The sequence below is a fragment of the Ambystoma mexicanum genome, chromosome 6p, assembly GCF_040938575.1.
Source record: "Ambystoma mexicanum isolate Mex_15411 chromosome 6p, UKY_AmexF1_1, whole genome shotgun sequence".
In the NCBI taxonomy this organism is placed as follows: domain Eukaryota; kingdom Metazoa; phylum Chordata; class Amphibia; order Caudata; family Ambystomatidae; genus Ambystoma; species Ambystoma mexicanum.
Genome location: NC_090935.1, coordinates 1,521,907,408 through 1,521,920,959, shown reverse-complemented (window position 1 = coordinate 1,521,920,959; position 13,552 = coordinate 1,521,907,408). Strand labels below are relative to the sequence as shown.

The 13,552-nt window shown below is 44.4% G+C and overlaps 1 protein-coding gene across 1 annotated transcript in view; it reads left to right on the top strand.

Annotated features, from left to right (window-relative positions):
• The window catches only part of KCMF1 (potassium channel modulatory factor 1), a 527,710-nt gene that overhangs the window by 405,124 nt on the left and 109,034 nt on the right, over positions 1-13,552 (top strand). Inside the window, exon 6 of the mRNA XM_069626384.1 lies at positions 8,785-9,067. Within this exon, the coding sequence (XP_069482485.1) occupies positions 8,785-9,067 (283 nt within the window). The remainder of the gene's footprint in view (positions 1-8,784; positions 9,068-13,552) is intronic.

The following is a 13,552-nucleotide window of genomic DNA, read 5'->3' as shown; positions in this document are numbered from 1 at the left end:
CGACCTATTTTGCTTGCAAGAAACCTGGTTGTGTGATCTACCTCTTCTGGACAGGTTTGAGCTATATCTAAACCCCGCAACAAAGGGCTCAAAAGGCAGAACGAGCTTGGGTTTACTGTTGGGGGTAAAGCACACCAGTGGCATAAAAGTGCTCTCTTCTCTAAACAGAAACCCTTGGATCCAACTTACTAGGATTTCATCCACATCAGAACCAGCTTCACTTACTTCAGACAGGCAGTTGCTTATATGCAACGTATACTGGGGCCCGACAGCCCGAGATGAGGACAAACTTATGGAAGTCCTACTGGAAGCCATAGACGACGCCAGGATTGAATGCCCACTACTTGAAATTCTGCTATCTGGTGACTTGATCATGGAATGTTACGACAAGAAGCAGAGGAAAATAGAGTTCCTGCCTTTGAACGCCTCAAAAAAAATAACGAGAGGCGTGGTCATGGAGAAGGAACTACTAGCAAGAAATATATACTTGGTAAACGGTAACTTGGCGGGCGACAAACCAGCCGCCCGCACATGGAAACGGGGTGCCCAAACAGGTGCACTATATGTTTGCATCAGAAAATCTCTTTGGCAAATTAATATAGTTGGAAGTGATCCCCACGATCCAATCCAGAGTGATCACAACATCCTGGAACTCAAATCTGAGGCCTGGAACAAGCTCTCGTCTGTACCAGACAAACATCTACCAAACCAGTTTCTTGAGTCAACTCCTGGTGGCAATAGACTACGCATGGGAAGAAAAGAGATGGCCCTGGTGCTGGATTCCTTAATTAAGGACCAAGGTCCAAACCTGATAGAATATGCTTAAAGACTGAAGATCTTTCGCCTAAAAGTAGTCGCCAAGGAAATTCACCAATGCAAGCGGCACCACTATGATCACCAAGTAGTGACAAAAAAAAAACTGGTTAAGAAAGCCAGGAGATTATATGTTAAAACTAGAGCACCAGCTGACTTAGCCCTGTATGCTAAAGCTAGAAACACCTACAGGAACTGGCTTAAGCAACACAAACATCAAATAATGCAACAAGACAGTGAGAAGATGCTTCACCTACTATCTACTAAAAACATCACTGGTTTTTGGAAGTTGATCAATGAAATAAACATCCCTTCCGACTCAAAAATGGTAAATCCAATAGCCTCAGAAGTTTGGGAAACTCATTTTCGGAACCTTTACTCTATGGGGAAAATCTGTGGTCCTGCCCCATTCTTACCATCGAATGAGCCCTTGGACTTTAAATTTGGAAAACAAGATATTCTAGACCTTATTAAACAGTCCAATTCTTCAAGGGCTGCAGGACCTGATGGTCTCACCAACGACATCCTCAAAAGGGACCCGGAAAAATGGGCTTCGTTCATGCTGGATTTGTATAACAACATAACAAGACTAAAAAAGTTACCTAAATCTTGGACGACGTCCATAATTGTGCCGATCTTTAAGAAGGGAGATAGGTCCGTGCCCACTAACTACAGACCGATTGCCCTTTTGGATGTCGTCGGCAAAATATTTGCAGCACTAATCCTGAAACATCTAAATGATTGGAGTCGGCTGGCAGACCATCTGGACCCTTGGCAATCAGGCTTTCGAAAGGGCATTGGAACATCCTTAAATGTGCTACTCATCAACATAATCAAATGCATGGTTAAGGCCAAGAAATATAAGAACATCTATATCGCGTCAATAGACTTGGAACAGGCATTGGATTCTGTTGATCGCGGAATGCTATGGCACAAATTAAGGAAATGGGGATGTCCGACCAACCTGAGAGAACCTCTCGAAGCACTACACACGGGGACAACCCTCAGAGTAAGGTTGGACAGACAGGGCAACCTCTCAAACAATGTGGTGGCCATGCATGGTCTGAAACAGGGCTGTCGGTAGGCTCCCGCTGTTTTTTGCCTTTTTATATCCGACATGCAGGAAGCTTTCAAAGCAGTGAGGTGTTTCCCCCCAAAAATCGTGGAGACCGTCGTGGGAAGGCTGTTATTTGCGGACGATCTTCTGTTGCTAGATCAAACGGCCATCGGACTTCAGCGGCAACTAAAGGCACTCGAGTCATACACACAAGGAAACGGCCTCCGTATAAATCCAAAAAAATCAAAGATCTTGAGGCTAGGACCGATCATCGGCATGACAAATCTAAGGTGGTACCTTTCCGGGGAAGAAGTACCAGTGGTTTCGTCCATGATATACCTTGGAGTAACTTTAAACAACAGCATCCAAGATAGTCCAGGTATCTGCAGGCTTAGAAGTAAAGTTACGAACTTAGCTTCGCAAGCCTTGTTAATCAAGCGACGATACTGTTCTTTTTCCCTTCGTCCTCTGATAGATTTCTACAAACTGAAAGTTGTGCCGATTCTCACTTACGCAGCAGAGGCGAATTTCTTCATCAATTCAGATGTTTGGAAACTGTTGGAGGGCCTATTCTGGAAAAGAGTATTGGGCTTACCGACATCAACTCCAATGGAAAGTGTGCGTAAGGAACTAGGCCCATCGTCCCTTTACATATCTACGGTCTGGAAATCCCTGACACTCCTCTGCAAATGTCTGCACCCCCAGGAAAGAAGTGGATTTGTGGAAATTAACAAAGCAATCAAAAGACAATTGATTCCAGTCCTAACCAAGTGGCAATTAATTTGTTTAGAAATCCTGAATACCATAGCACTAAAACCAGACAATCTCATGTTAAATCCGCTCATGGTAAAGAGAAAACTCTTGGACTGGGACTGGATAGCCACCCTGGACAGGCTCAGTGCTTTGCCATCAATCACCCAAGGCATGGACGAGCACTATTGCAGTGGCACCGTCCACCCTTACTTGGATAAATTTCCCTCAAATACGGAAAGACAACGGTTCTTAAAATTCAGACTAAACCTCTTCCATACAAGAGAAGTCTTAGGGAGAAGAACCAAAAAAGAGGAAAAACCCAGTCTGCTGTGTTGAGGCTGTGGGCAAGAGGCTGAAACCTTACAGCATCTAGTGATGAATTGTGTTACCTTAACTAAGTTCAGAGAGAAATGGTTGGGGACGCACTTTTCAAATTTAAGCACTTTAACCTTGCAGGACAGGTGGCTAATTCTGAGAAGGGGGGAAAAAGTATCTACGACCCTGGCTCTGTTGAACTTTATGAGAGAAACCTTTACAATTTTGGACATTTAGTTATTTTTCTCGAGTTATACTGTTCCCCCCATATATATATATATATATATATTTGATGTAACTGTGTTTTTTTTTTTCTTCTTCCTCCTTTTCTTCCTTTTTTTCAATTCTTTTCTTTTTATCTCCACAATGCATTTAAAGTTTCCTTTGGTAACTAATTGATGCAATAAAATATAAAAAAAAAGAAAAACATTATGTATTATACAATATATTAAGAAATTATTATCCTCATTCTGTTTTTGCAAACACCCTGTGTTAAACAGCGTCCAAACAGCTCTGCCACTCTCTAGAAAGAAATGTATGGATTAAACCTAATGCAAACATATAAGTTCACTCACATCTCCTATTTGTTTCTCCTATTTGGAAGATACATCCAAAAGAAATCATATTACAAGCATACATGCTTCTACTAATGCGCTTTAAAAAAATGTATTTGACTTATTTTCACTCCTCATATACAAAACTCCCATCCACACCGACTTACCTGATGTGCCCCCCCCCCCCCCCTTTGACCTCCCTGTTCTTAATAATTTCATTCACACCTACCTACCTGCTATGCTGTATCTCCTGAGAGGCAAGCCCTTAATTTTCAGGAGACAAGTATACTTTTCACTCCCCACTAGTTTGTTCTATCCTGCCTACTTCATATTTTGGGTGGAACGGCTTAATCTGGTTAACATGGACAAACTTTTCCACGGTTAACCCTCCCTCCTTTATGGCTATTCTGTATTCTGCAGGTGAAACCTTATCTACATTTCTAAATGGCCCGCACCATGACGCAAGGAATTTTGCATTTTTATGTTTACCTGTTCTAAAATCTAATTGATATACCTGATCGCTTACCTCATATTTCCTCACAGATGTTTTCTTGTCATAGTACGATTTTGCGCCATCATCTTTTTCCAAATTCCGTTGTGCAAACGCAAAAGCATGTTGCAAGTGCTTTCTCAGCTCTTAAACGTATTCATGGATTGTGGATGCATTTACCATGACCTGCTCGTTGGTTCTGTAAAGCAGATGCAGTGGCAAAACCATTTTCCTACCTGTCGAAATTTCATGTGGACTGGGACTTGTTGATCTAGATTGTGTTGACCTTATAGCATCACCACCAAAGGTCTACATTTGTTTAGTCATTTTACTTATGTGTTTGGTGTTGAACTTGATGTTTTCTTATGTTTATTAAATAGTGTTTTTGTGTAATTACCTGTGTTGACTGCCGATCATTAAAGGACTTTGCTCTTGTTAACTGTACTTCACATCAAATCTACCTTCTCCTGAAAATTAGCCTGGCTCCCACGTGCTCTACCTTTGAGCATTTGATCAAAGATTTGCGTGTCAACTGGGTGCACCTAAAGTTGGGTTCTCAGAACCACTCGCCAAAAAACCCTCTTAGCAGATTCTTGGAACTTCTGAATTAATTAAATTAATGAAAGTCCCCAGAGGAGGTACCTGGGAAATGGGTACAACCTTTTATGGATATGTTTAAAACTGCCAAACAAATCGGCTTTTCCTAAATGTTACTTTTCCTGTTTTGGGGGTAAAAAGTTGTTTGAATACTGATACGTTTGAACCAGCCTTCATCTAATGGTTTGCTAGCCTAGGATTGATTATTAAGATCTTTTCGCGAATGGTTTATTTTATATAGTCTACTTTGAGGAAGTCTAGTAAAAAATTCCAAAGTGCATCTCTGAACATGATTATGAGATTATCCAATTCAAAATCGGTTTGACAGAATGCATGTTTCTTCTCTGATCTACAGGAATTGGTGCTCTCCTTAATCTTTTTGTAATGCGCCATCATTGGGAAACATATGAGTTATATTTAAGTTTTATTTTATAATATGCCTCATGGTATCTACCAGGATTGATAGAACCTCAAGGGTAGCACCAGGTATGACACTCGGCAGTCTGACTTTGCACACTTTGCTTCGCATTGTTCTTACATCCAAACATTCTGGATTAAACATTTGTGAAAATATTACTGTCATTAAATGTGTATTAGAATGGCTAGAAGTATGGACAAACGGATGCAAGGTTTCCTGTGAATGAAAGACCAGGGACCGTATCTCTCCAGCCCTGAAATCTCTCCACTGTCTGCCAGTGACTGCAAGGATTAAGTTGAGGATCCTCTGTATTGTCCACATCCAACTCTCCTTTCCTAAACACCTTCCTTCTAGAGCCCTTCACTCAGCCACCTCCAACTCTGCAGGTTAGATGCTTCTCCAGGCGGAGATCTCTCTCCTCTGCAGGTGCCTCCCTCTGGAATGGCCTCCCCGCCCCTCTCAAACTTGAGCCGGACCACTGGAAGTTCTGAAAGCAGCTCAAGACCTTCTTGTTTGCCTCTGATTTCTCTCTCCCTGCGGACCTTCCTGGCCGCTAAGTTGACTGGTTGCCTGGCAACCCTCAGTCTCACTGGGTACCAGACTCCTCCATGATCAGTCAGCCCTGCACTGCCTCCAGGCCATCGCACACTTAAGGGCTGTAACTGTAACCCTACAGTCCCCTGACTCCTTGCACTTACCAGAGCCGCACTTCCCTGGCTGCTTGTCCTCCGAGCAATGCTGCCCTTATGGCACTTACCCTTCTCCCTCCCCCTGCATTGCGCTGTTTGCACTTGCACGATCTGAATGGCACAAGGCCTAGTGAGATTGTTACATCCTCCCTCTGTCCCTCCCCCCCCCCCAACCACCCCTTGTCTTGTCACACCTAGAAACACTTGTGTACAATCACGTTATAAATGACTTATCATATCAGGAGTTGGCTAAATGTCCTGTCCACAAGGTTTGCAGAAGTCCACTTGGAGTAACAAACTCGAAGGAAATGCTCCTTGAGCATTGTACTGGTCAAAACATAATAATGGTTCATATTACAGATTCAGATAATACTCATCAACTTTATGCAGATTAATGATATCAAATTGTTTTTTTTTTTAATGCCCCATATACGTTGAAGAGTAGCTAAGTATGCTTTGATTTGATGGTGGGGTGTGAATTGGCAGCAATCTAAGTTTTAATTTTGTTGTCTTTTTATGTATTAAAAACATGTTTTTCTAAAAGTGTTTGGCAAAAGCCTTATACACAAGCCGAAACTGTTGGCTTTGCCAATGCTTTTTTTTAACCGGACATCAGTGAAGGAGACGCAGAGTACTTATAAATCGAATGGATGAAGGCAGACCTGGCTAAAAGATTTTTTGAACACCAACAGCGGGTTTACAACTCCAATTACGTCATTACTGCTTTGAAAAAACACTGGCCAGCACTTTGAGTGCCACGTTTGATGGTAAGGTTTGATACAAGCGAGCTCAAACAGTTCCCATGAGGAGGTGTTTGGGGTGTGGAGGGCAAGAATTGGGTGGGAATGACCATAGGGATTAGCATGGCCATGGGAAGTCAATGGGTGGGCAAATATCCAAACGACCACCTACAAGCTCTGTGCCATTTCTCCCCATCTGTACTCTAATGCAATAGTTTGACTTATAGATGTCACAAGCAACACCTAATAGCTCAAAATAAAAATGGTCCCATCTATGATTGCCTCACCCAAACAAACCTGCCCCCATCAATAAAGATAATACTGTAAGCTGTTACACGTAATAATATGAGCGCCTATGCTAGTTGTGTTTTGTAAAGTGTTTAAAAATGAATAATTCATTTGCTGCCTAATAGAAACTACTGTATTACCACATCTAACAAAAGATTCCTGATGCAGACCTACATATCCAGACAATCAAACACCAAATTGCTACTATAGGTATGATCCCGGACAAAATGGATACTCAGTCCTCATCAGGAGTATGGAGAATCCCACAACCTCTTGTATGAACCTCAATCGGCAATAGGACCAGTTAGACGATCTGAATCAAACCCACCTGCTCTTGGGAGAGGGAATGGACTGCCTTGGCTAACACACTTGTGGTTATAGTATTGCTGAATCCGTCTGCAGCCTTTGACACTATGAACAGTGGAAAGCTTCTTACTAGACTAACCAATAACACGGGAAAGGATAGCCCTACCTTAAAATAAATACCCTCTTTCCTGTCTAACAAAATCACAAAAAATATCTGGCACGGTCCAATCAGCAGAGATAATAGATGACTGTTGAGCCCCTCAAGAATCAGTCCTGTCCCTGTGGCTTTCCAACAAACCCCTGAAACCAGTAGCCATCCTGATGTTCGCAGTCCTTTTCCTTACAAATACTAGCTACCAACCATCAGATCATATTCACTTTGGAGTAGCAAGAAGATTGCCAAAGGGTCACCTCATACAGGTCATGCATTCAAAACTGAATGGTCGGCAATGATCTTGCTTAAATGCGATCAATTCTGAAAGATGAATGTGAAATGATATGAAAATTCCTCTTGATCTTCCGTTTTTTTGGCCGTTTTAATGCCCCATTGAAAAAGAACAAACCTCCGAATTATCTTTCACAGGCACCTCGTGTTCAAGGTATAAATGCAGTAACCAAGAAATGTCACTAACACCTGTACATGCTGAAACACACATTCCCTCTCCTAATCAAGTCACCTAAGGTAGAGGGAACACTAACTTTCTTAATACCCTTCAACCACTGAAATAGTCTCTACCAGGCCTTCCAAAATCTATGATCCACCAACTCGAACTCTTTACAATACTGCTGTGTTGATGATGGGTTTGGGGATGTAAGGACCACATCTTGCCCAACATGAAGACCCTGCACCGCGTCCCTGTTCATCAAAGAAATGCCTTCAAGATTATCTGATTCATGCACTGTTCCTGCACGCACACACGTTCTGGCTACGTTGGTGAAAGATTTTTGAAGTTCATTTCAGAGGAACCGCCAAGTGATTACTTTCCACTGCTGCTTTCAAAAGGAAACCTCATGTAAGAAGAACATTAATTACTTGAACATTTGGAGAAGATGATTTCAGGCGAACTACACTCATTGCCATTTTCATAGTCTCTACATACTTTTCTGGATTGTCCTTTTATGTTTGTATACTTCTCAATGATTGTGTCATAGCATGCAACAAATCGAAAAGTTGCTCCCCTTGCTGATATACTGGTATAACCATTCTTTTTGTTTTCAAAAAATGTTGTGCTAAACACATACGATTGCAATTGTATTGCTGCAAAGCTTTTGTTAAAGTCCTTTATTGGATACACCAACAAACAAATCTAAATGTCACAATTTTTGGGGGAATAAAGAGGTTCATTTTCTGGCGCTGTTCAAAACCAAGTCTTGAATCCTGGGCCAAGTCCTGAATCCTGGGTTCCTTTAAACAAAGTGATCGGTGGATTAAGAGACGCATTTTCCCTGGATGTCGGTTATAACTAAAAGCACATGTGAATGTTAGTATGTGTACAGGCCCAAATGTCAAATTGACTTGGCAATTTAAGGTGTAATATCTTTAACATCCAATTGAAGTCACCTTTTGTAGAAATCCTCTTACACAATGCAGTTTCTCATTGTAAACATTGATATGCCTTTGTTTAGAATAATCTTATACTTTACTGGAGACCAGTGGCACTAACATTGTGCCGTGTTGGTGAATTTAGGGGCATGCCAATGTTTGTTGAAAAGTAGTCAAGTAATGTTCAACTCTTTCAGTCTCTTCTGATTCTTCATTGGCAGAACTTTTATCTCAGTTATCGGGGGTGAGACGCTCTACAGGAGGGCAGCTCAATTCCTCTGGTCCTTCTGCTTCACAACTTCAGCAACTTCAAATGCAACTGCAGTTAGAAAGGCAGCAGGCACAGGCAGCACGCCAGCAACTAGAGACTGCACGCAATGCAAGCAGACGCACCAATGCAAGCAATGCCACCACCGTAATTACACAATCCCAAGCTTCAACGAACACATGCAACACAGAAAACTGTTTACAAACTCTCCAGAATACACAGTTCCTTCTAATGAGGTAATGCTACTTCTTAACTTTAACCTTTCCAATGACAATATTACCTGTTTTGTCGTCTCTGCTTTCAATGTTATTCTGAATTACATATAATGCATGCAATCTTCATGTTGGGGACATTTTGTCCTTTTAAATGGCACATAGACCATGCTGCTCACATTTTACAATTGAATGATGCTGGTTCTATATACCTAACTCCATGGTACTCTTTCTTTCATTCTTGAAAAGATGGCAGGTTAACCGCACCCACACATAATTCGAATTTGAGTACATGTTATACAGACTGCAAGAGGCTGATAATCTATAATTTTCAAATTGACAGATAAAGGTGTTAGGCCTGTTTAATAGTCCATCTGAAATGTACAGATGGTAAAGATATTTAAACCAACTGTGGCCAGATAAATCTTAAAATAGTATTAAGTAATCAAAGGTGATTTAATCTGAAAAAATCCGGAGTGCATTTTATTATTCAAAGCACAGACCGAGCTCAAGAGCAGCAGAGCGCTATACAGGATGTGGGTGGGCAGCGTTTTGGCTGGAGTCTTAACAGTAGTGCAGTATTAAGAGTTGTGATCTGTCTAACCATTGGGATTAGTACTTGGTCAGGTGTTGGAAGAGGCCATGTTTTGAGAGATGTGCACAATTGGAGATTTGTGGGGGCGTTCCGAGGCTGAGCTGGGATAGAGTTCCAGATGGTGGGTGTTTGACAAGAGAAGGATTGTTTGCGAGTTCGCCTTGCGTGGCAGTTGAGATTCAAACCAGTTGGTTGGTGTCAAATTTCCACGCACCCGTAATAAGACTTGCTGCAGAATCGTTGACTGTTGGGAAGCCAAGTCAGCGACTGGGAGGTCGTTAGTAGGGTATTTCCCCCATCGATGTGCCAGACCACAAGGGCCTGAACTATGGTCCAGAGGTCCTGCAGCAGGATTAAGGGTTTGCTTATACGATGGGTGGAGATTTGGAGCCAGGCCTTTTGGGCTAGCCTTGACCGTGGTTTCTGGAAGGACAGGCTGCTATCAATGGTGGAGCCTAAGGATTTTTCTCATTCTTGGAGTTGCAGATTAAATCCTTCTGGGATCCTATCGTTGAACCATTGTTGGTCCCGTTGTTCTTGTTAGGGGAGTTTTCAGAGTGGTTTGTAGATCCCTCTGCCCTCACCACCCCCCAACTCTTAGTATTGGTATGTACTACTCAGGAACCTTGGTAGAGTGGCAGAGCAGTCAGGCTTATAAGGGGAAGATGTGTGCTGCAGGTAAGTACACTGAACCTAGTTAGTAAAGCACATCAAAGAAACACTTGCACATACTTTTATGTTAAAATATAGATTTATTACATTTACACAAGAGTCACTTGTAAATACTTCGCACAATAAACCAAAACACATGGGCATACTTTTCAAAGGCCACTGCTTAGTTGGTAGTTGCTAAACGGTTACAATTGTTACAGGGTTTGACAGGTCTACCGTATTATCAGTAATATCGCGCTTACACCAAGTAATTCAGTAATTGAAATAAGTTGGCAAAACCATACAAGATAGTGATTTTTAGGAAGGAAAACAGTTGGTTATTGTAATACTAGCAGAGCTTAAGTTTCTAGAGGTAGTTTCTTTGCTCAGCAAGGCTTTTAAAGTCCAAAATGCAATCCTGGCCAAAAGGCAGTTCAGAGAGGCTTAAAGTCTTGTAAAGCAGCAGAATACAAAAGTTCCTGTGGATACTTTCTAGTATCTAGGATGCAAGAAGATACAACCAACATTGGAGACCCTGTTAAAGGGCTCACCAAAGGGGTACAAGCAGCGGCTTGGGTGAGGGGTAAGAGGTGATTGCCCTGAATACCTTGACGTTCACTCCAATGCTCTGGAGCGACTTTTCAGATAAAGGTAAGCACTACATTTTTCCCCACAGTACCTTCGGTTTGAAGAAATGTTTGTGGCTAGATTCTCCTCGATGTGGCTGCGCTGGACCCGACCTCCGGATTCATTGGTCTTACGAAAGGCAGGACAATGGACTGAATCTCTCAGCAGCTGTCTCGAGGGAGGACCTCTGGCAGGGCTTTAATCAATTTCTCTGGTCACTCTGCGGTTTTTGCTCCTTTTCTGTAGCACCAAGAAAGGGCTTGATTCGCCCGGTCACTCTTCTTTGGTTTTCTGCAGACCTGCACTCTGTTGAGGGGACTTGGACAAGTTAAATTGTTTCTCTGGAGGGTCCTGGTGAGGTCAGCAAAGACTTGGACAAATTCAGCCTTTCCGCAACGATGCATGGGTCGCCGGTTTCCTGTTATTAGGTTTCCACAGCTCTGGAAAGTCACAGGACCTCTGGAGATGGCTCAAATTAAAGTTAGTCTTGGGACTGGTTGTTCCTTCTGTTACTTAGAAAACTGAGTCAGGACAGCAGTGGTCTCTTCACAGCGTTGCAATGGGTCTGCAGGCGTCTCTGGTTGTCATCTTCGGTTACTTTAGTTTCCCGTGGTCGACCTGTCTTTCACTCCAGGAGCCTCAACTTATTTACAGTTCCAGCACACACTCTTCTGCAATCTCTCTCAGCAGTTTACAGAATTGAGTGTATGGCTGTCCTAGAAGGACAGCCAGACACCTAGTAGGAGCTGGTTCCATTCAGACACTCTGGTAGACAAAGGATGGGGGAGGAGGGGTGTAAATCTCCTCCCCCACTTCCTGCCTGCAAAGACACTCCAGAGCCTAGGCAGGGACACCCAAGGGTTCCGGCCAAAGGAGAGAGACACAGACACAGACACAGACACACAGACACAGACACACAGACACAGACACACAGACACACACACAGACACACACACACACAGACACACACACACACAGACACACACACAGACACACACACAGACACACACACAGACACACACACAGACACACACACAGACACACACACAGACACACACACAGACACACACACAGACACACACACAGACCCCCCCCCCCCCGAACAGTAGAAGAGCGAACAATGAACCACCACGCTCAAAATGGCGAAAGAAGCCCACAAGTTGGTGCTTGGGTGTCCCTATTGTGCACTACCGTGGCTATGGACCTAGCTTGCGGTAGGGAAATCACACATAGAACATGTCCACTGCCACCAGCCATAACTAGGAGGTTGTCTATGTGACAAAAAAGTCACAGGAAGGGAGGATACTAAATATCCCCTTAGCACTCCACATAAAATGGTGTGTGCCAATCTCTCAGAATGTAAAGTTCGAGGGGATTGGGTCCTCCGACGTATTCCATATCTTTGACATGTAATCACCACAGCTGTGCTGCTTCGGAAACTTTTTCCTGCGTCGATGCGCCGTCGTCGAGGGCCTCCTCCGATGTGATAAGTAGGACGCACGACGCCCGTAGCCTCAGTTCCGTTTTTTCCGCGAACGTGTTGCTTCGTGATTCTCGGTTCACGCCTCGACTCTTTTGAGTTCTGTTCTTCTCGGTTCTTCAAACCTGTTCGTTTTGTGTACATCCGTCGTGTGAAGATGTCTTCTACTTCGTCTTCGACCCGGCGTCCGGGTTTCAAGAAGTGCGGGGAGTGTGGGTCCAAGATGTCGGTGACGGACTCGCACGACGCCTGCCTCTGGTGCCTCGGGGAGGCCCACGACACGGATGACTGTATCGACTGCCAGTCGCTCACGTCCAAAGCCTTACGCGAACGTAAGAAGAAGTTGTCGGTAGGTCGGGTGTCCAAGCCCAGGAAGTCAAAGTCTGCGGGGCTTTCGACGGATGATTCGAGGGGTGACTCTCCGCGTCATCGTCGGAAGTCTCGTGGGTCTCCTTCTAGGAGTCGGTCTCGCCACTCCTCAACCTCTTCGAGGCATTCTCGGAAGCGCCGACACCGAGGTCTTCCAGGTCCTCTTCGGAGGACTCTGGCCGGCACGTCGCTTACCCCACCAGCCGTGCGACGCCGGAGGAATGGGAAGAAAATGCTGGCGATTCTTGAGTCGCAGGGTACTAAGCCGTCCGCGCCCCCGAGTGGGGTCGGTCGTGAGAGGTCGAGACACACCGCTCGCAAGAGTGGTCGGCACGAGTCACGGGAGAGGTCCCGTTCGGACAAGGGGACTCGTTCTCGACGTACCCGTTCCAGGTCCCGGTCCTCGACGCGTTCGAGACCGTGTGCACCTGTGCGGTCTTCGAGGAAGACATCAATGTCTGAGGCGTCGAGGGCATCGACAGGCTTTCTCGAGGCTCCGGCTCCGAGGAAGTCGTCGAAGCCGTCGACGCTCATGTCGTCGAGGGACACGCTCGGGGCTCCGGCCTCAAGGGCTGTCGACGCCGCCGATGCTGGAGGCGCTGCATCTGACGTCAACACCGATTTCCTCGACGCCGATCCTCTCGACGCCGATGCCGATTCGCTCGACGCCATCGACGCCTTTCGTGTCGGAGGTACCCCGTGGCACGGGCGGACCCCCTAGGAAGGCTCTGGTTAAGAGCAAGCACTCTCGGGTGCCTTCTTTTCGCCACCTGGACTATATTTCAGA